The following is a 20,983-nucleotide window of genomic DNA, read 5'->3' as shown; positions in this document are numbered from 1 at the left end:
ATAGAAGTAAGGAAATATCATATACATAGTATTTGTTCTGTGTGACTCCAGAGGGAAAAGTGGGAATCCCCATATAAGCAATTTCAAAGTAATCCTTGACTTAGCTCCCTTTATCCAATCAGTTGCTACTACACCGTTACATTTGTACCTGTCCATTGGTCTTTTGCTCTCTAGTTGCATGACCATAAGCTTAGTTCAGATCTTTATCTCTTATCTGGACTTTTGCAAATAGTCTTCTGTTTAATTTCCTCCCCACAAGCCTCTCCATTTTCTAATTCATAGCTAACAAAGTTATATTCTTAAAATATAGGCCATACCATGTCACTCACCTTCTCAAAAAGCTCCAATGGTTACCTATGGTGTAGGACCAAAATATAAACTCTGTTGAGCATTTAAAGCCCTTTATAATGTCTCTTTCCTACTTTTTCAGTCATGTTATTCATTGTTTCTTTTTATGCACTCCATATTCCATGCAAGCTAGTCTATTTGCTGTTCCTCACATACAGAATTTTACCTCATGCCCTTCAGCCTTTGCATAGTCTCCACATGCCTACAATGAGTTCACTCCTCTGCCTCTTAAAAACCTTACTTCAAGGTTTAGTCAAAATATCACTTCCTAAATTTGGCCTTTCTTGATACTCCTAACTACTACTGCCTCCTATCCCACAAAATTACTTTGCACTGATATGTGTACAAATATGTTTCCAGAGCATTTTGTGATTGGTCTCTTCAGAGAAAGCTATTTAGATTTCTAGAACCAGCCCATACTCACAGAAAATATTATAGAGCACTACAGCATTAGTGTTCAGTCATCAGAACCTATATTCCACCAAAATTACCTAGAGCTTTGCTCACTTCTGCTTTAACTTTGTGAGCAGAGATGCTCCAGAGATTGTCATCCATGCCATGACTTGTGAAACTCCTGTGCCAAACTTGAACACCCAAATGCCACTTGCATAGCACTGTAGCAATTTTATGCTACATAATTTTAGTATACCAGAAAATCATGTGAAAATCCTGTTCATACCTGATATGTATCCTCATCAGACCACTGATGAGGAATCATGATAATACTTGTATTTCTATTTAGTATTATATTTTTAATAGCATGGATTATAGATATTTCTCTACCATGTCCTGTGATCTGTATGTTAGTGTTTTATCCAGTAGTGAATAACTAAATAAAAAATTCTATAGTTTTGTCCTAAGTATAAATTCTTAAATCATTCTCAGAATGCTTTTCTAACAGTGACTCTACATGTACTGATGTATTCAAATTATATCATTGACTTCAGTAAGTTCTCTACAGATCCTTTAGAGAAATGGTGATAAGAGATTTGATCCCTATCAATGCACAGAGCAGTCACCTCTCATTTGCACTACTCTGTACTTTGAACCGTACATATATAAATCGATGACAAAACTTTTTTCATCAAATAGTTGATTAATTCCTACTTCTAAATTTCATGCTTTTTAATACTCAAGTAGAAAAAAAAGGAAGTATGCAACGTAGACCTAGAAATATGTCATAGCTGAATTTCTTTGGTCATATAACCATTTTCTGCCAACAGCCTTATCCTTGTCAAAAATATGTTAAACAGAATGACTGTTTACATATTCACTTTGCCACCTGAATTTTCAGTGGTACTTTTTACTTCAGAAAAAGGTTTGATTTGCTACATCACTTATGGAGAGAAAATTAAAGGTTTACATTCAAGTGTTTAACTTGCATAAAAATAATTCTGTCCTAATAATTCTATCTCCTGTCAGAGATAGCACCATTAAACAAAACCTTTGGAGGCTGACTGTGCTGTTTACTTTCTTGATTAGTTGAGAGCTATAGCCTTCTCTTTCCATAATAATGAACTTGCAACGATGATGGCTCACTTATGAAGTCCTACTTTAGAAGGGAATGATGATGAGGGAAAAGTGAATGGAAATTAAAAATTAAAACTTGATGAGTAGAAAATCTCTCTAATTTGGTAGTTTGTTGTTTTAATAAATTCAGTTGTCTACATAACAGATCTTTCCACTAACCAAATGTTCTAGCCTAAGAATATGTAATATTTAGAAACTGAAAATAAATAAAACAGCTGCTTAGTATTCACAAATTGGAGATGAAAAGGCATAGGTCCCAAAGCCCCTATCCTGTATTCAGGATATTTATATTTCTTCCTTTGGTGACAATGTGTACTGAAGAAGTCAATCCATATTTCTCTTGAAATCAGTGCTAGCAGCTGTACTAAATACCAAGTATGAAATATTCATAGAATAACCTTGATTTTGGGAAGACTTTTTTGGAGGAGAGGGAATATATCAATAGGATTAAACATATATGTGTTGCTGTTTGTTCTTGGGGGTTTTGCCTGCATTGTTTCAAAGCTAAATTACAGTGTTCAGATGCCCAAATGAATCTAACTGTAGTGTACTCCCATTGTCCCTCTATTTGAGTAATTGTAGCAAAGGCATAGGATTGCAGAGTGTTTTGAAATAAGTGATTGATGCTTAAGCCCTTCCTCAGATCAGAGCTGTCATTTGATTGTCATTTAGATTGTGAAGATCTTTATAGTTTGATTCAAATAAGTTTTATTTAAAAAAAATAAACTGTAGCTTCAATGAATATTTTTATTTAAATATAAAAGTAGAAATGTTCTGATTTTTTTTCTTTTTGCATTTCATATTTGTTTAACTGAGTAGGTGATTTTCAAAATTTAGATGGCTGATTTTTTCCCCCACTGATATGCATGTAATATGCAATGTTCTCAAAAATAAGGATTGGGTGGCTCAGAATGCTGTGCATTATTTGAGATCAGAAATCAGGAGGAAATAATCAGCATAGTTCTTAAATTAAATTAATGAAAGCATTTCTCTTTCTTCACCCTATTTCCCATGAAGGACCATTTTGCAGCAATGAACAATGATCACTGACATGAAACAAGGGAATAGACTTTACCTGTTATTCATTCACCATTTGTTGAAGGTTCACTAAGTGTACAATGCTCTGTCAGCCACTCCAAGTGATACCAGGATCACAGAATTCAGGATCTTTGAGTTGCAAGGGACTTCCTATAGGGAGACATCTAGTCAAACAGTGCCCTCTATGACATCCCCAATAAGTAGTCATCCATGCTCATTGGGAAAACCTACAGGGAAAAGGTGATAACCTATTCTACTTTTGAATAGCTTTAGTTATTAGTAAGGTTTCTTTGCATTGAACCTAAATCTCCCTCTGCAATTTCTGTTCATTACTGCTCATTCTTTCTTTTGGAACTAAGGATGGCATTGATCTTCTTTTTCTTTTTTTTTACCAGACAGTCCCTCATATATGCTATGACAACTATCATTACTCTTCCCCCATTCCCAAACCTCTTCTTTTAGCTAAAATTCTCTATTCAATAGACTCTTATATGGAGTGGTTTAGACCCTCCTTATCTCTTGACACTCGCCAGCTTATCAATGTCCGTCTTAAATAAACGGTAGTTTCCAGAACTGAGCATAATGTTACAGATGTAGTCTGAGCCTGGCAGAACTCTGTCCTTTCCTATGTTCTATACATGATGGGTCTCCAATTAGCATAGGATTCCATTCATTATTTTGACTACTGTCCTGCCATTGATTCAGCTTTCTTCATACAAAATGTTTATAGCTTTCCTTTCACCATATTGCAGCAATAAAATTGATTTTTTGAACCCAAGTGTTAAAATGTACATTCATCTGTATTAAATGACATCTTTATTAGGTTCAGCTTGTTTATGGTTTTAAGCCTGTCAAGATTTTTTTTTTGTATCCTGAATTTATCTTGTACCATGTTTACTATCCCTCCCAGCTGTATATTACATGAAAATTTGATAAGCATGCCATTTATATTTAAATCAAATTCACTGGAAAAGAAAATCTCACTAGAAACTACCTTCCAAGAAGGTAACACAAGTGGTAGATATGGCTTTTATAGCAACTGTTTGGCTGCTGTGTGCATTGCGTATATTCCATGACATAATTTTTATATTTCTGAAGACAGCACTGTTCATCATTTGAAATAATTAGCTTTTCTTTCTGTGAACATCTAGAAATTTCTAGATGTTCTAGATTTCTAGAAGTTCAGAGCAGTGGTGCCTACTTTGGGCTCCTGTAGATGACCCCCCAAAATGGAAGATTATTACAGTCATTTGGCTTTTGACCATATGTCTGTTGGATTAATATGATATTAAATGAAAGACCAAGATTGTGCTTATTTCCCATATTGACTGAGATATCAAAGTGATGAATGCTTATGTAATAACAATTATTGAATCCTTTCAGATCTAACTTAGAAATCAATGTTAGATATACTTTTCTACTTGTTAATTTAATTTCTTTCCAGAAGAACAGTAAGCAAATATTTTACCATTTGATACGACACATAATGTATCTGGCCATTGAAGGTGACTTTAAGTCAAATCACTCTGCAAGATGATTTATTGCCTAGTGGTGCTCTATAAGAAAGGGTAAACGAGCACGTAATTGGGTGGATATGGATACCAATATTCCCTTTCACTGCAACAAAATGCTGTCAATGAAAATTTCCAAACTAAAATTTCTCTGCTCTGTATTCAGAATGTCATAAGTTATATATTGAGAGTGTCAGTCTTTAGTATTATCAGAAGTTCATCTTTTTTGTCTCTAAATTCTCAATTGAAAAGGCAAATCAATATTACTGACTTGTTTACGTTCATATAGTTCTTTACATCTTTAGTACTAGATATGCAGTCATGAAGAACCGTGTTCAAATTCTAATTCTTTTGAGACTATTGGAACATCAAGTAACTTTTCTGACATGCAAAATTGGAGCTAATAAGACCTGTAGAAACTACCTCAGAGGGTTGTTGTAAGGCTCAAATGAGATCAATTGACCAAGAAGATTTTAAGTGCTTACTGTGTTCCAAGTATTGTGCTTTATTTCAAGCATACAAAGATTGTGAAATGAAAAATATCATGAATGAAATGAAATTAAAATGAAACAGTCCCTTCCCTCAAGGAGGTTATATTCTATTAGAGAAGACACTACATATTTAAATAAGTAGATATAAAATATGTGCAAAACAGATATAAACACATTGAGGGGAAAGGGCTAATTAATATAAAATATTGTGTATTCTAGAAATGCTGGATAATTAGGATTTTTTTTTAAAAGAACAAGAAGGACTTAGTTCTTGTGTACAAATACTGTTAGTTATAAATGTAATTATCTGAGTTTATTTTACTGGGGTTTGAAATTTTCCAGGTGTCATCAAGACTGCTCTTCCCAACATGGATAGAGAGGCTAAAGACCAGTATTTGCTTGTAATTCAAGCAAAGGATATGGTTGGTCAAAATGGAGGACTATCAGGGACTACGTCTGTCACAGTCACCCTTACTGATGTCAACGATAATCCACCCCGCTTTCCAAGAAGTAAGATACTTTACTAAGCAATGCAAGTGCAGTATCTTTGCATCAACAATCTTTGTTTTAAGATGAATGTGCAATGGGATATCTGAAAGAAATATGTTAATGCCCTCCTGTGCTCTTAATGTCACCAGAATTATTGCTAGCTTTTTGTGCTGGAATTGTGCTTTTACTGGTAACATGAATATTTAGATCCAAGTTAATGATGATACAGGCTTTAGAGACACTCTGCTTCGGGGTGGGGAACTTGCAGCCTTGAGGCTACATGTAGCCTTCTAGGTCTTTGGATGTGGCCTTTGGACTGAGTCCAAGTTTTACAGAACAAATCCTTTTTATTAAGCAGATTTGTTCTGTGAAGTTTAGATTCAGTTAAAGGACCACTCCTGAGGACCTAGAAGGCCACATGTGGTCTTGAGGTAGCAGGTTTCCCTCCCCTGGTCTAGATAATCATATAATTAAAAATTTAAAGCTAGTAGAAAATTTGAGAAATTTCGTTTTAAATTTTCATAGATAGGCAAATTTTGGACACATCTATTATTATATGGTACAGAGCATAAGCTTTTTTACCACTGGTTAAATAGAGTTCTCTGCAGGGTAAGGTTAGGGGAGGAGGACATTGAGGAACTTTTTGTGAAATTCACTAGGGTAGTTCTTGGACACAAAAACATTATCCATCTTTGAGTCCATATTCAAAACCTTCCAGCTTGATAGAATCTGCTAGAGCTTGTACTCCACTGACATAGTCTTCCAAATCTAGGAGTCCTTGCCCAAATAATAAGGCCACATTCGTATCAGACATTAGTGGAAGATATTGTACTTTACTTGAATTAAATACAGTTTCTTCTATTATGGATAGTTTCATTTTCATACTAGTTTCATTATCATGTTCTGTATATTGTAGGGTTCTTTAAATAATGCAATTAAACTTCATTTTAGAAAAAAACTATGTATGGAGCAATGAATGACTTATTTTAAGACACAAGTACAAATGTACTGAGATTAATATTTAGTTTTTTTATTTTATATTTCACATATTTGTTTACTTGTGCATGCATACTGCATATTCTTTCAGCATTTCAACCACATTTTTCTTGCACATTCAGTGTTTCAAAAGAAATCAATCTAAAATCCAGAAAACTGTATGCCCTCAATTTACTACCTTTGAACAGGGCAGCATTTGACTGAACCAAGGAAAGGACATACACACACACACACACACACACACACACACACACACACACACACACACTCTCCCTCTCTCTCTCTCTCTCTCTCTCTCTCTCTCTCTCTCATTAGAGGTGGCGACTTTGGGGAGGGAGATGGGTAGTCATATCATTCATTTTTTCTGTACCTTTTTGTAGTATTTCTTTAAGTTGTTAAGAGAAGTTAGAACAAAATATAGACTCTAAAATGACTTGGTGCAAAGAGAGGAGGAATAAGGTTGGATTCACATAGTTCTTCAAAGTTAACTTTGAACAAAGAAACCTTGAAGAAATCTCATTTTCCAGAACCTGCCATCCCTAGCCTTGCTCATTGTTCCACCAACCCTTCATATAATTCCTTTGCTGCTTTTTTCTACTCAAGAAAGAAATGTTCTTTAAGATAAAGTCAAATTCTATGCCATTACAAAATATTTATAAATACCCAATCACCTACTATCAGTGTTGGAAAAAGAAACCCAGAACTTAACCTTTAATGATGTTACTGGGGGCTTTTACATGTTGAAATAAAAAATGATTTCACAGTCTTGGTTCCCATTATAGACATAAGTGTTTCTTTTTTTTCCTCTAAGGCTAGAATAGCATGAGTTGACATTTAGTACTTGTCTAGTTTCCATTGTAATGTTTGACCATGGTAATATGAATCTTCTCTGCTTAATGGGTGCTTCGTTATTTATTAAAGCCAAATAAAGCAAGATTTTTTTATTAGGTTTATTTTCTTTTATTGATTTTATAATTTAGACCTTTTTTCTATGACCTTTGTGACTTTACTAAGTAAACAGTTGGAATTTTAAAGATGATCACTCAGGAAGCTGAAGCTCATATTACCACTATAAAAGACTGAGGGGATACTTTTAGCAAGTTACAAATCCCAGTATTCAGTGGAAGAGGTGATTTATTCTTATCAGTCAGCTTACTCTATTTCTCTCCTTCCCACTCCCTTCCATTCCTCAAAACAACACCAAAAAACCGTATTTTGTACTCCCCTAGAGAGAGATGGCAGTAGGAAAATGACACTTTGTGGGCTCTAATTCCATCTCCTAATGGAACTGAAATAGTATGTCAGAAGCAAATGTAAAATGAGAAAAGAAAAGGGGTAAAGGGTGATGATTTTCTAAAATAAAGAATTTTAAAGTGTGGCCAGTTTGATATCAACCTAAGCCAAAAATTTTACCTTTTAAAAATATATATAGTTAAGTGCAGTGGTCTTCCTTCTCTTCTTTCTCTTTGTCACAATTAAATGACATTTTAATTCTCTTTGATCATAGTAAACATTACATTAAATAGAAACCCAAACAGTATTTCACAAGATTATGTCTTATCTTTTTAAGCCTCTGAAATTAAATGTACCAACTTATCCCATATTAAGTGAATTGCAGCCATTTGTAGGAATAAAATCATTCACAATGATTTTATTTCTGTATCTCAGATCTGTGCAACACATGCTACACCTACATCTTTATGTTTTCTTTCTTTATAAAATAAATTGTTCCATGAAATCAGAAATGGGAGATGGAAGGTCTTTTTCTCTAATCTGTCAGTAGGACATCTGTTTATGTTTTCATAATGATTTGGTTTCCACTATCTTAGCAATCAGACTGCTTAAAGCGATCTAAGATTTCCAGTTTAGCTCATTGCTTCATCACCTTAGATACGCTGAAATTAAAAACAAACAACAAGAAAATGATCATTAACTGATAGTTTTGATGTTGTTATAATGGTTGGTATAGGTTAGTTTGGTGTAAGCTAAGAAGAGGGAATGATATGTGCTTCCTGATAATAGAAGACATTATTTTCAGTCATTGTTTTAAATTTTGTAGGGTCTTATCAATACAATGTCCCAGAGTCATTGCCTGTGGCATCAGTGGTGGCCCGAATTAAAGCTGCTGATGCTGATGTGGGACCAAATGCAGAAATGGAATACACGATTGTGGATGGTGATGGCCTGGGAGTTTTCAAAATTTCTGTTGACAAAGATACACAGGAAGGAATCATAACTATTCAGAAGGTAATCTTTTGTTTGTTGCAGTTTTGGTTTGGTTTTGTTTTTAAAGATCATAGTATGTAGCCATGAAGGAAAAAGTCTCTCATTGAAGATAAGACTTTGCTCTTGTTAGCATGTGCTTATTAAATGTGCTACCTTCTTTAGAGTCTGAAGTTTGTGTTTATTTTTAATATTTTGATAACTATTTCAGTATTAGTGATTTCCATTTTAATCCTTTGTATTTTATTTTCAAAATTCTTCTACGAAGGAGTCCATAGGCTTCACTAGACTGCTAAAAAGGGTCCATGACTCAAAATAAAGTTAAGAAACCCTGTATCACATCAAGTTGAATTGCTTCTTCATGCCTCTTCCCCTAAAAGTAATCTGTATTTATTGTCAGATACTTGTAGGGCTTCAAATAACCTTATGTTCTGCTGATTCTTCTGTTTCATTCTCTAGTTAAATCTAAAACACTTATCTATAATGATGAAATAACTAGGAGTATTCAAAATGATGGTGTTCTTGAATGACTTGCTGTCAGACTCAAACTTCCATAGGTGTTATCTCTAGTCTTTAATCCTTTTCATCTTTTTTTTCCATGCTAACATGGAAGACATTTCTCAGAGTTATACTTTTCTCATGACAAAACTGTACTTTTAGAAGTTGTGATTTTATAGTAACTTAAACATAATCCTGGAGGCTCTTTGTATTTTCCTCTTAATAATAATGTCAACTTCTAAAAGGACTTATCAGAATATTTTTCTTCTGTCAAATTTATAAAAGTAGAGAAAATTAAAATTGCAATACAAATTAATGCTAGTGGGCCATCCAAATGCAATTTAATTCAAAGTATTTGTAAAGAACATATAAGTGCAAGTTGTTACAGTAGGTGCCAAGAAGAAGAAGATAGATTAAAAAATATAGATTTTGATCTCAAGAAAATTGCTGTCTTAGTGATGATGAGTTGAGAAGAGATACATGCACATATAATTATGATAATAAGGAGAATGAGTTAGGTAGCTGTATGTAAGAGAAGAGTTCAGAAGTGCTATGGGGAATTTGGAGAACAGAGAGAACACAGGAGCCACATGAGTAGCTCTGTAGCCCCTATTTAAAACAGTTTCCCTCTAACAGTAATATCAAGGGATGTGATTTAATGGACACAGCAAAATGTGTTTATAATATCCTCAGGTGATTAGAAATATACTATAAACATTTATAGCCTGTTATGTTTCTTATGTAACAACTGAATATATATGATTTATTCTTAAGTATTTATTATAATTAATTATATAAGATATGTATATGCATATACATATAAAATATATATGTATATATAAAAACACATATATACACACATACATATATACACACAGATATATAATCATAGTGGTAAAACCTCCAGACTAGTGGAATGTTTTGTTCTCTTTTTTTTTTTCGGGAATGCGTTTCATAGAAATATATTAAAATTTTGAGTTTATGCTTTATGTTATTTAATGATTTTAAAACATTCAGATGAAGAAAAGGTCTATATTTCTCTTATTTGAGCTATTCTGCTTCTATGATGTAATATTTGTATTTTTTAATGAAAACTATATTCTTAAAAATAATGCCTATCCTTGCCATTTTATGAATTCTGAAAAAAAAAAGCCTAAGTAACTGTTTAGGCTCCTATAAGGAGACCTGGTTTGGGCCACTCTGACTATTAATTAACAATATGACTTTGTATCAACCACATAACCTTGGTAAACTTCAGAATCCTCATCTATAAAATGAGTAGTTTGGACTAGGTAAAGTCTAAAGTCCTTTTCAGTTTCACCATTTGATATGTTCTAAAATTGTTGCTAAAAATAATGGCATTTTCAAAGTACGTTTGATATGCAACTTTAAATTTTTTAACATTTTTATTTAACGTTTTGAGTTCCAAATTCTATCCCTCCCTCCTTCTCATTCCTTCTTATCCCTTCCATGAAACAGTAGGCAATCAGATATACACGAGCAATTATGTAAATGATGTAACACATTTCCATATTAGTAATTTTGTACAAGAAGACTTGAATACAAGAAAAAAAGTGAAAAATGACATGCTTCAGTCTGTATTCAATCAGCACCAGTTCATTCTATGGAGGTAGATGGATGCTTTATCGTTAGTCCTTTGGAATTGTCTTCGATCATTGCTTTGCTGAGAATGTCTCAAGACATTCATAGTTCTTCATCAAACTGTTACTATGTACAGTTTTCCTGGTTTTGTTCTCTTCTCTCTGCATCAGTTCATATAAGTCTTTCCAGGTTTTTCTGAAATCATCCTGCTTGTCATTTTTTACAGCACGATAATATTCCTTTGCAATCACAAACCATTGCTTGTTTAGCCACTCCCCCAATTGATGGGTATCCCTTTGATTTGTAATTCTTATGTATATATGTATGTGTGTTTATATACATGCATACGTATAGATAGATAGATAGATAGATAGATAGATAGACCTAAATACATGTACATACAAATACAGAGAATGAATGAATACATTTTTTTCACCCACACTACCAAGAAGAAAGCCCCTGAACTCCAAATGTTTGGACCTGGTTCTGAAGAGAAAGCGGTAGAAGCACTCATCTTTGTTTTCATCCATGTGACAGCCTTGGAGAGGAGAAACAGGTGCTCCAAGTGTGAGTTCCTGAACCCCAGATTTCTGGATAACTGCCAGCCCCCTTATAATCTTTCTTGTTTCTTTTACCTTCCATGTGTGGTGAATTCTAGTTATACTGATCAACCTGCTGTTCCTCACACACAACACTCAGTTTTATCCTCCATACCTAGAATGTTCTCCTTGCTAATGTCCATCTCTTGGCTTCCTTGGCTTCAAAGCTCATCTCAGATTATACATTGTGCAGGATGCTTTTCTGCAAATCTACCCTCAGGCTTCCCACAGCTAGAACCATCTCCTCCAAGTTTACCCTTTCCATCTCTCCTACAGAACATTTCCCCTAATCAAGCATCCCACAATGGGCAGGCCCACCAATGGGTGGGAAAGATCCTCCCCAATCACATTATTCCATCACAGACATTTTTAGTAAAACAAAAACAGCAAAAGATACTAATTTGATTGTCATTACAATGATAGAACACCAGGATATATCCACACGCAGAGCAGGATGGAGATGAATGAAATTTGGATATATGGAGTGAATGGGACTAAGGAATCAAGGATGACACTGACATTATGAACCTTGGTGACTCAAAGAATGGATATATCCTTGACAGTGATAGTGACATTTTAAAGGGGTGAGGGTTTTGGGGAAAAAAATTATTTCATATTGAGTTTGAGATGCCTACAGGACATACAGATCATATTTGTCAATAGATTAGAGCTCAGGAGAGAGGCTATGGATATAAGAATTATTTGAGAATCTAAAGTGTAGGAGTTATCAATATCAATCATTAGAGTCTTTGAAAAAGAAATTTATGTTGATTTATAGGATTGAAAACCCAAATGCAATATGTTGGTAAGTGAGTAGGAGGTAAGAAAGTATGGGCAAATAGTGTAGACAGAATTTTTGACAGAAAGGAATTTGAGGATATTTTGAGGGGACAGTTAGGATCAAGTGAAGTTTTTCAAGGATGGGGGAAATCCGGACATGTTTGAAGGCAACATGAAAGAAGCAAAAAGTTGAAAAGATGGGAGAGAATGGGAATAAAGAGGCAAGCTCTTGAATAATACAGGAAAGAAGGGTAAAGAAAAAAAAAGGGTCCTGATTACAGGATCCACGTCATCCTCTGAAAATGTGGCGAAGGAGAGGATGGGGCATGATTCTTCGCCTATTTGAAGTATAGAACTGGGGAGGAAAATTTATTTCATTTATATATGGAAAATAAGATAAATACCTCAAGCTGGAAATATAAATCAATAATGATACAACAGCTATTTGTCTCAATCTTTTCAATAAATTATGAGTCGAAGTCCTCCTGGATGAGATAGGGCCAGTAGTAGTGTAATATCAGAGATGTCAGACTCCCTGCCTAAATGGGAAAACTCCTGATTGCTACAGGAATCAAATTAAAATGTAATAGGGAAATGTTTAACATATGTACATACATGCATACAGAACATAAGTATATATACATATATACATACGCATGTACATATGTGCACATATAAATGCATATATACATATATACTCATATTTATAAAATACAGCACAGATGATGTTAATTTGCGTATTTCTAAGTCAATATGCAGCCTTGAGGGAATCATTTCTTTTTGAGTGTTATACCACTGGTGCAGATGGCTTGAGAAAAGAAGGTTTGGAACAGAGAATGTACAGAGGGAAATAAAGACTTATTTAGGAAAGACTAAAATGCCTAACATTTATATGGTGCTTCAAGGTTTTCAAAGCACTTTGCATATGTTTTCATTATTTACTCTCAGTAACCCTTTGTGGTAAGTGCTGTTATTATGCCTATTTTACAGATAAGGACTGATACAGAATGTGGGTGACTTGTCACCTTATGTAATCAGTCACATAACTGATACATGTCTGAGGCAGGATTCAAACTTAGGGCTTCAAGGACTCCTTACCACTCCATCTGACAGCCCAAGTAAGGCAGTGACAGGCAGCATTGCTGGTTCAGTCTCTCATCACCTCTTATCTGCATTCTTACGACTTCAAGTCTCTCTGCATCTAATCTGTCCTCTACTTAGGAGCAAAGAAAGTGACTGGAGGAAGTAATCTAAGTTTGCAATTTGGAGTGATATGAATAATGATGGGACAATGGGACAAGGGATTCATGGCTTGGTGACTATCAAGTTGAACTGATTAACCAAAGCATCAAGATTTTGACAGGAAGAAAATAAAGACAAAGTAGGAGTGGGTTGGGAGGGGTGTTATAGTTTGGGAAATTAAGAAGGAGTATGACTAGTGATTATAATAGTTTTAGGGGAAGTGAAAGCAAAAGGAAAGCTGGAACAATAAAAGATTGTGTTCTGAAATATTTCACAGTCGTGGACAACTTGTAGGTAATTACAAGGTCAAGGATATGACCATACCCTGTATGTGACTGAGATGAAGCAAAGGTACAGGTTATCAAAATTGAAGAGGCTAATGAAATAGAAAACAAAGAGATATCAAAATGTAAGTGGAAATGCCCAAGAAGAAGATCAGGGTTTGAGGTAGAGAGGAAATATGTGAGCCAGGTGCTAAACTTTTTGAGAGAGGAGTGGGGGTGACTAGAGTATAAGTAGATACCAGCCAACAGGATCTGCATTGGGAGTGAGTGAATCTCACAGATAAAGGAGACCTTAGCTGAAGATTGTATAGGGAGGGAGAGAATGAAAATGATAGTGTGTCGGGGGCATGAGAGAAGGCATATCCACTAGTGAAGAAAGTGGCCAGGGATGCAGTATCTTTAGGGAAGAAATGAGTCTCTGGGACTTCAAGGAGATGGAAGGGAGTATAAGAAGGACAATTTGTTAAAAATAGAATGAAATTTCTCAAGGCGCAGGAAGATAGATGTGTGTGTGTGTGTGTGTGTGTGTGTGTGTGATTAACATTTATTTTATATTAAACTATTGTTTTTACTGTTTTTTGTAAATTGAAATATCATCTGACCAAAAAAGGTGGAGTTTTCTAGTTGACAGAAAGGTAAGGAAAATAAAGTTGAAGTGGACATGTGTAGGGACTGGAGTTGTTATGAAAATCAACTTTTATCCAGAATGGAGACACCAGATAGTGTATTGTAGCAGCTTTTTCAGAAGCAGTGGTAATTTCAATTTGATTATCATTCCTGAGCAAGAAGTAGAAAGTAAGAGGGGAAGTGTGAAGGGGACATAATTTGTGAAAGGCAAGATGGTGGGGGGAACAGAAAAACAAAGCACAACAAAAATATTCTAGCTAAGCCCTGCTTGTATATGTAGAAGGGATGAAACTTCACCCAGAGATAGCTATATGGAGAGGAGTAAGTTGAAGTTTGACTCCCCAAAAGGCAGGAAACTCTGCCAAAGATCAGTCTATTAACTTCCTTAGGATGGTGGAACTGGGCCATTAGATGGGTCACTGGAACTCTGAAGGTACATTATAATATTGAATACCCATTTCAGTCTTTGGAGTGAGAGATTTTCAGTGAAATGTCAAGCATTTTTCTCTCTAGAAGCCTCAAGTTCATTTACCTTATGAGGGGAGTCCAAGCTACAAGGTTGTTGCTGCTATGAATCTGAAGGGGAGTGTATGGGCCCTGGGAGAAGATAGGACTCATTGGAGAGGGAAAGGGAATCCTGTTCATTTTGGGGGAGGTTATAATGAGCCCTTTGTTTTTGCATTTTTCTGTGGAGTAGAATAAAGATTGTTGTATACCCAATATATGCATTATTGCTCTAAGTCTTAAATAAAGGAGCTGAGTATCTTTTTATTAGACTCTGTACTCTGTAGAGTACTAGGCATGAGGAGTATTTGAGCTACATTCTGAGAATACCCAGAAACAGCTCTAGAAGAGAGCAACACAAGTAAGAAAGAATAATTTTTATTTTATTTCATGTTTGTGGGGAGGGATGGGCAGCTACATCTAATTATAGCCAAGTTCATATAATCCCAAATTCTGGAGTGCTGAGCTGGCTGTTTTGTTTACAGACAAGATGGTTGCTTTGCTGATATATGAAAAATCATATGAAATACTTAATGTTGGATTTATGAATCAATAATGATAGGACACTGCTTCATGATTAATTGTACTTGACCAGAATTTAAAATCATGTATATACTTAAGCAATAAATTCTAAAAGATACTTATTGAAGAAGAACTTATGTTTCCTGCCATGTGTCCTGAAAAGAAGTGGAATTGAAATAGTCTAGAAAAGCTATGCAATAATTGAGATAGAAAAACTAGTTGTTATGAGCTATTTTTGACAGCTGTTAACATTGCCCCAAATTATATCATCTCCAACTCTTAGGTGTCTTTTTGTTGTTGGTGGTTTTTTTTTTAGCAGCACTCTCACAAATTTATGAGGTACCTACTCTAATTCTATTGATTTTTTATCTCATTTCCCAAAGTGATCGTTCCTGAAAGCCCTCAGTAATATGCACACAAATGGTTTTTAGAAGCTTCTTGTTTCCTTACAATTGTTTATTTCACTTTCTCCCTCCACTCCCTTTCTTAGATTCTCAACATCACTCAAATAGCTTCTTTTTTTACCTCCTGTCTCAAGAAAAGTCACTATTGTTAGGATGTCTTTAATCCCATCTTCTTTTTCTGGTAGGATATTGCTCCAATAATCAGTCCTCTCCTTTCTCATGCATTTTCAGTCTTCTCCTTTTACTGCTTGTATCCCATTTTCCTAGAAACATGCTCAGTTCTCCTTAATTCTGAAAAAGATTTCACATGCACCTTCAGCTGCTAGTAGCCTTCTCTATTAATTATTTCATACATATACACACACACATATATGTACACCTATATGTATATATATATATGGTTTATTGTTTATATGTTTATTGACTGACATTTCTACATCATCCACTTATCATCTTACCTCTCTTCTTCCCTTCACAAACTTTGGCTATAATTCATATTTCCACTTCCCAACATCAACCCTTTCTTCAGCCTTCTATCTTGCTTCCATTTCTATCACCAGACTGAAGCTAGAAGAGGTAGTGACCTCTTCACCACATCCAATGCATTTTCTTAGGCTTCATCCTCTTGGACCTCTGAGCATTGTTTGAACCTCTAGACCTCACTTTCTTTTTGAATTAGTTATTTTTTGACTTTGAGCATTTGAAGATCTCCCAGTTTTCTGACTGCTTCCTTACATGACTTCTCTATCTTCATCCTCTTTTCAGTCCCAGCATGGTATCTTGTATCTAGTTAATGCTTAATAAATATTTGTTCCCTGAAGTTTTAGACATATGTTCTGCAAGGTTCTGTCCTCATCCTTCTCCTTTCTGTGCCCTCTTTTTTTTGGTCAGAATCATTAATTTATTAATTCAGTTCCTTATCACCTTTTATCTAGACTATTACAATAGCCTGTTAATTGGTCCTCCTTCCATAAGACTCTCCCTACTCTCCTGTCCATCTTTCACTCAGTTATCAAAGTGATCTTAAAGACTAGTGTTGATTATACTACTCCCTATTTAATAAATTCCAGTGGCTCTCTTTTACCTTTTTACCATTTAAAGTTCTTCATAATCTTATCTTTTTTTTCTGTCTTTACATTCTTCTTACACTTTAGCTCTACAGGTCTACTTGTCCCTCGTACGTGACACTCTACCTCAACCTTTGTACTGAGTCCATCATTCCAGGATTGCTGCTGTCCCTCTTCTGTATCTTCTGGTTTCCTTGGCTTCCTTTAAGACTCAGCTTAAATTTCACCTCTTATGATGGCTTTTCTCCCCCCTCCCAACTATTAGTGTTTTTCCTCTGAGATTATCTTTCATTTTGTGCTTTCCCTCTTAGATTATCTTCCATTTGCACTGTAATTAACTTCCATTTATACTATGTTTAACTTGTATAAACTTAGTATTTTTTTTTGCATGCTGTCTTCTGCTTTAGAATACGAGCTTCTTAATGGCAGAGGCTATACTTTCCTTTTTTTTTTTTTTGTTGGTATCCCCAGTGCTTAGCTCAATGCCTGATATATCATGTGCTTACTGACTACTTCCTCTACACAAATATCTCCAAAATCTGTATTTGAATCTGATCTCTTTACTCTATTTCAGAAAGACATAACCAGTTATCCTACTGAATATCTTTGCCTATCTCAGACACTTTGGATCTGGGTAATACTGGGCAAGTAACTTAACTTCTCCAGGCTCAGTTTTCTCTTCCTTAAAATGGGAACAGTAATTGTACCTATCTCTCTGGGTTGTTTTGAGAATAAAGTGAGAATATTTGTAAAGCATTTTTGCTAACCTTAAATTGCTGTGTAAATTATAGATTATACTTATTATTATTATTATTATTGTTATCTGTCCCAACACCTCTAACTCAAAATGTGCAATGCCAAGATTATTATTTTGACACTAGAACCTTCTAAACTCATCATTTCTGTCAGTGCAATCACTGTTTACCGAGCATCCCATTTTTGGAAATTTTTGGAAGTCTCACATTCTTATCTTATCTCCTCTATCTAATAAATTGCAAAGTTTTAGGGATTCTGTATCTACAGTATCTCACATATCTATCTTCTCATCTTTATTCCCATTGCCACCCCTATATTTTTTACCACCTTCCTGGAATATTGTGATGTCTAATAACAAGTCCTCTCACTTTCACCCATTCAACCTCTCAGACTCAATTTTCTCACTTGTAAAATGGAGATAATAAAATTCACACTATCTCCTTCTGAATTTTGTATGGTAATTTGCTAATCTATATAATTGCAAATTATTCTTACTTGTTTTTCTTATTATTATTATCCATTTCCTAGCACACTGTTCTGCGCACAGTCAGTGCTTAATTGGAATACCCAATACATGTAAAAGCACTCTATTAGATGCTTGGGTGTGGAAGTGATACGTAAATCAGCAAGACACAGTTGCTGCCTTCTAGGACCTTTGTCTTTGAGGATAAGGAGAAGGATGTGTATGTGTTTGTGCATATGTACACACACATCTACATATGCACACACGTATCTACATGCACACATTATATAAATATAATACAATACAAAGTTTAAATGCGGAAGAAAATTTGAACAGAATTCTATGAGAATTCAACTGTTCTATGTTTTAGAGTATATCTAAGTTTGTAGTAAATAACAAACTCACAAAGTCATCATTATAAATGTGTTTACCACCAAATAGTGTAGTCTATAAGTTGCAGAAATTCTTTCTCTCAGAATTTTAGAAGACCAGCCCCCCAGATCCAGGTGTATGACTCCACAATTAACATTTCTCAATAATTAACACATATCAGATGGAACTATATGTTTTTGTTACTACAGAAAAACATCTGTTTGATTTTAGGCCAATAAGCAAAACATTTCTACAGTTGTTCTGGACAGCTGCTGTTTTATCCCAGCTGGTAGAAATCCGTGCAAAAAGGTTCTTATCACTGGGACAGGCTAAATGCTTGTAAAAAAAAAAATGTTTTGTTTTATTGTCAGAAATTAAAGGAAAGCACTGTGGGACACACCTGCTCAATTATTTCAGTCAAGATACACCTGGGATACCTATATCTCTGGACACACATTTTTGAAAATATGTACATGTCCCCAAGGTTCTCTGTCACTGGAGATGCAGCCTGAAAAAGAAGTGTGCAATAAAGGCTGTTTGCAACACACTGCTATCAGGGCCAGTCATGTTCATCCAGTGGAGGAAAGTGAAACTCAGCAGTTCATTGACTGGTCAAATGTTATCCTGAGCTGTGGGTACCATACAAGTCCCTTATAAGCCACAGAAGATGTTCTCTGTCCACAGGATATAATAGTCAACAGATAGAGAACACAGTTTACATTTAGACAAATGAATAGCTACTATAATGCAGTTTCCATGCCTCCAAAGCACAGTACCTAGAATGCATGAAACCCTGCACATAGTAGGTACTTAACAAACGCTTGTTATATATAGGATGAAAAATATTACTCTCTTGACCAGGTATGATAAGCAGCTAATTAACTATATTTTCTAATAATTTTGCATGTTACAAGCATGGATATCACCATAGTTCACATCTTTTAAATCCCAGTCCAACAACAAGAACAGCATGCCTTTTATTAGGGTGTTATCTGAAAGTAGGTATTTGAACAAGGAATATATTCTAGGAAGTAATAAGAATAATCTTTTTATTTTTCGTATATTCTTTGCCTTTTCTCAAATTTTGACATAATTTATATTGAATGTAATATAATAATAGCTAATATTTACATTAAGTGTAAACATTAAGGTTGACAGAGGGCTTTGAATATATTGACTTATTTGGTCTTCACACAATCTTGGGAGATAAGTGCTGTTACCATTTTACAAATGTGGAAACTAAGGCAGAAACAAATTAAGTGATTGGTCCACGGTCACAGAGCTGTGTCCGAGGCAGAATTCAAAACTGAATCTTCCTTACTGCAAGGCCATGAATATGCCTACTATGCCAGTGATCTGCCTATATAAATGAATAAATACGCACACACATGTGTGTATTTATATATGTGTGTATACACACATACATATACACATGTTTATATATGAATAATGTATGTGTATATTCATATGCACGTATGTGTATGAATGTATGCGTACTGCCTTATGCAGTTCTCCAAGGCATTAAGTTATAGAGACCACCTTAAGCTTCACTGGTAGATGGATGTGTGTACATATATTTATATTTTTTTAATTCATCAGATTCATGGAACAAAACAAGTATTTCCATAACAGTACAATAAACAAGGTGATTGCACATGAAACTGCAGCTCTACCATGTACATGTTGCCATTCCCTCCAAATATACAACAAAGTGTATACAACAAAATTTCTTTTTTGCTCCCCCCCCACAAAGCTAGTAGAGATAAGTAGGTACACCTTATCCCCCCCATACACACATGTTATTCTATAAAGGTTTCTGCAGATAGCATCTTTCTTTCATATGTCCTTTATTTTTAATTAGCGTGTTTATTATAGTTAAAATGATTTAGTCACTCAGCTATTGGAGTGGTAGGAACAAAACTAGGCGTATAAATAGGTAAGGTCACCATAATTCTGTGAACAAAAAGAAAGGGTTTCAAATAAGATGTAATATTTACTGCCATCACTGCTTCTGTACAGAAGAACTGCAAAGACTAAGGAATTAGCTGGAAATTTCAGGCCTGAATATGTTTCACCTGTAATGCTGAAAGAATTCAGGTGAACGTATTGTTTTTGTTTGTTTCTTTTCTGGTTTGAATATTCCCATAATTCTTCTCGATAGTTTTTGGTATCATGGACTCACTTCATCTTGGCCATGGAAACTCATGAAACTGCCTCCTAAAGGATGGAGGTGTTTCAGTCTGCAGTGTTGTAGAGAGTACCTATATTAATGAGATCGTAGGCTCACAGGAACATGGATGTAGATCTAAAAGGCACCTCAGAGGCAGTAAAAATGCAACCTCGTTTCTCCCACTCCATCCTATTTTATATACGAAGAATCTAAGATCCAAGAGGTTAAGTGACTTTCTCAAGGTCATATTGTGAAATAATAAGGTGGATTCTACATAATGACCAAGACTCTAGAAAGTCGGAACCCTTAGCATCCTATCGCTCTTCTTGAGAAGAATATTAATTGTATTAACACTAATTTAAAATTCATATGTTATATTTCTACAAACATTTAATTTGTCACCATGTAATTTTTAATTCTAAAATTGATACTATCAATATATCATTTATGAAAATTTTACCATATGT

The 20,983-nt window shown here is 34.8% G+C and overlaps 1 protein-coding gene across 2 annotated transcripts in view; it reads left to right on the top strand.

Moving 5' to 3' along the window:
* CDH7 (cadherin 7) overlaps positions 1-20,983 on the top strand; it is a 196,077-nt gene that overhangs the window by 90,781 nt on the left and 84,313 nt on the right. For both annotated transcript variants that reach the window (XM_072604149.1, XM_072604150.1), the window contains exons 5-6: positions 5,261-5,428; positions 8,463-8,650. In XM_072604149.1, the coding sequence (XP_072460250.1) occupies positions 5,261-5,428; positions 8,463-8,650 (356 nt within the window). The remainder of the gene's footprint in view (positions 1-5,260; positions 5,429-8,462; positions 8,651-20,983) is intronic.

This window comes from Notamacropus eugenii, chromosome 4 (assembly GCF_028372415.1).
Source record: "Notamacropus eugenii isolate mMacEug1 chromosome 4, mMacEug1.pri_v2, whole genome shotgun sequence".
Taxonomy (NCBI): Eukaryota; Metazoa; Chordata; class Mammalia; order Diprotodontia; family Macropodidae; genus Notamacropus; species Notamacropus eugenii.
The sequence above is the reverse complement of the archived record's forward strand: the minus strand, read 5'-3'. Positions and strand labels throughout refer to the sequence as shown.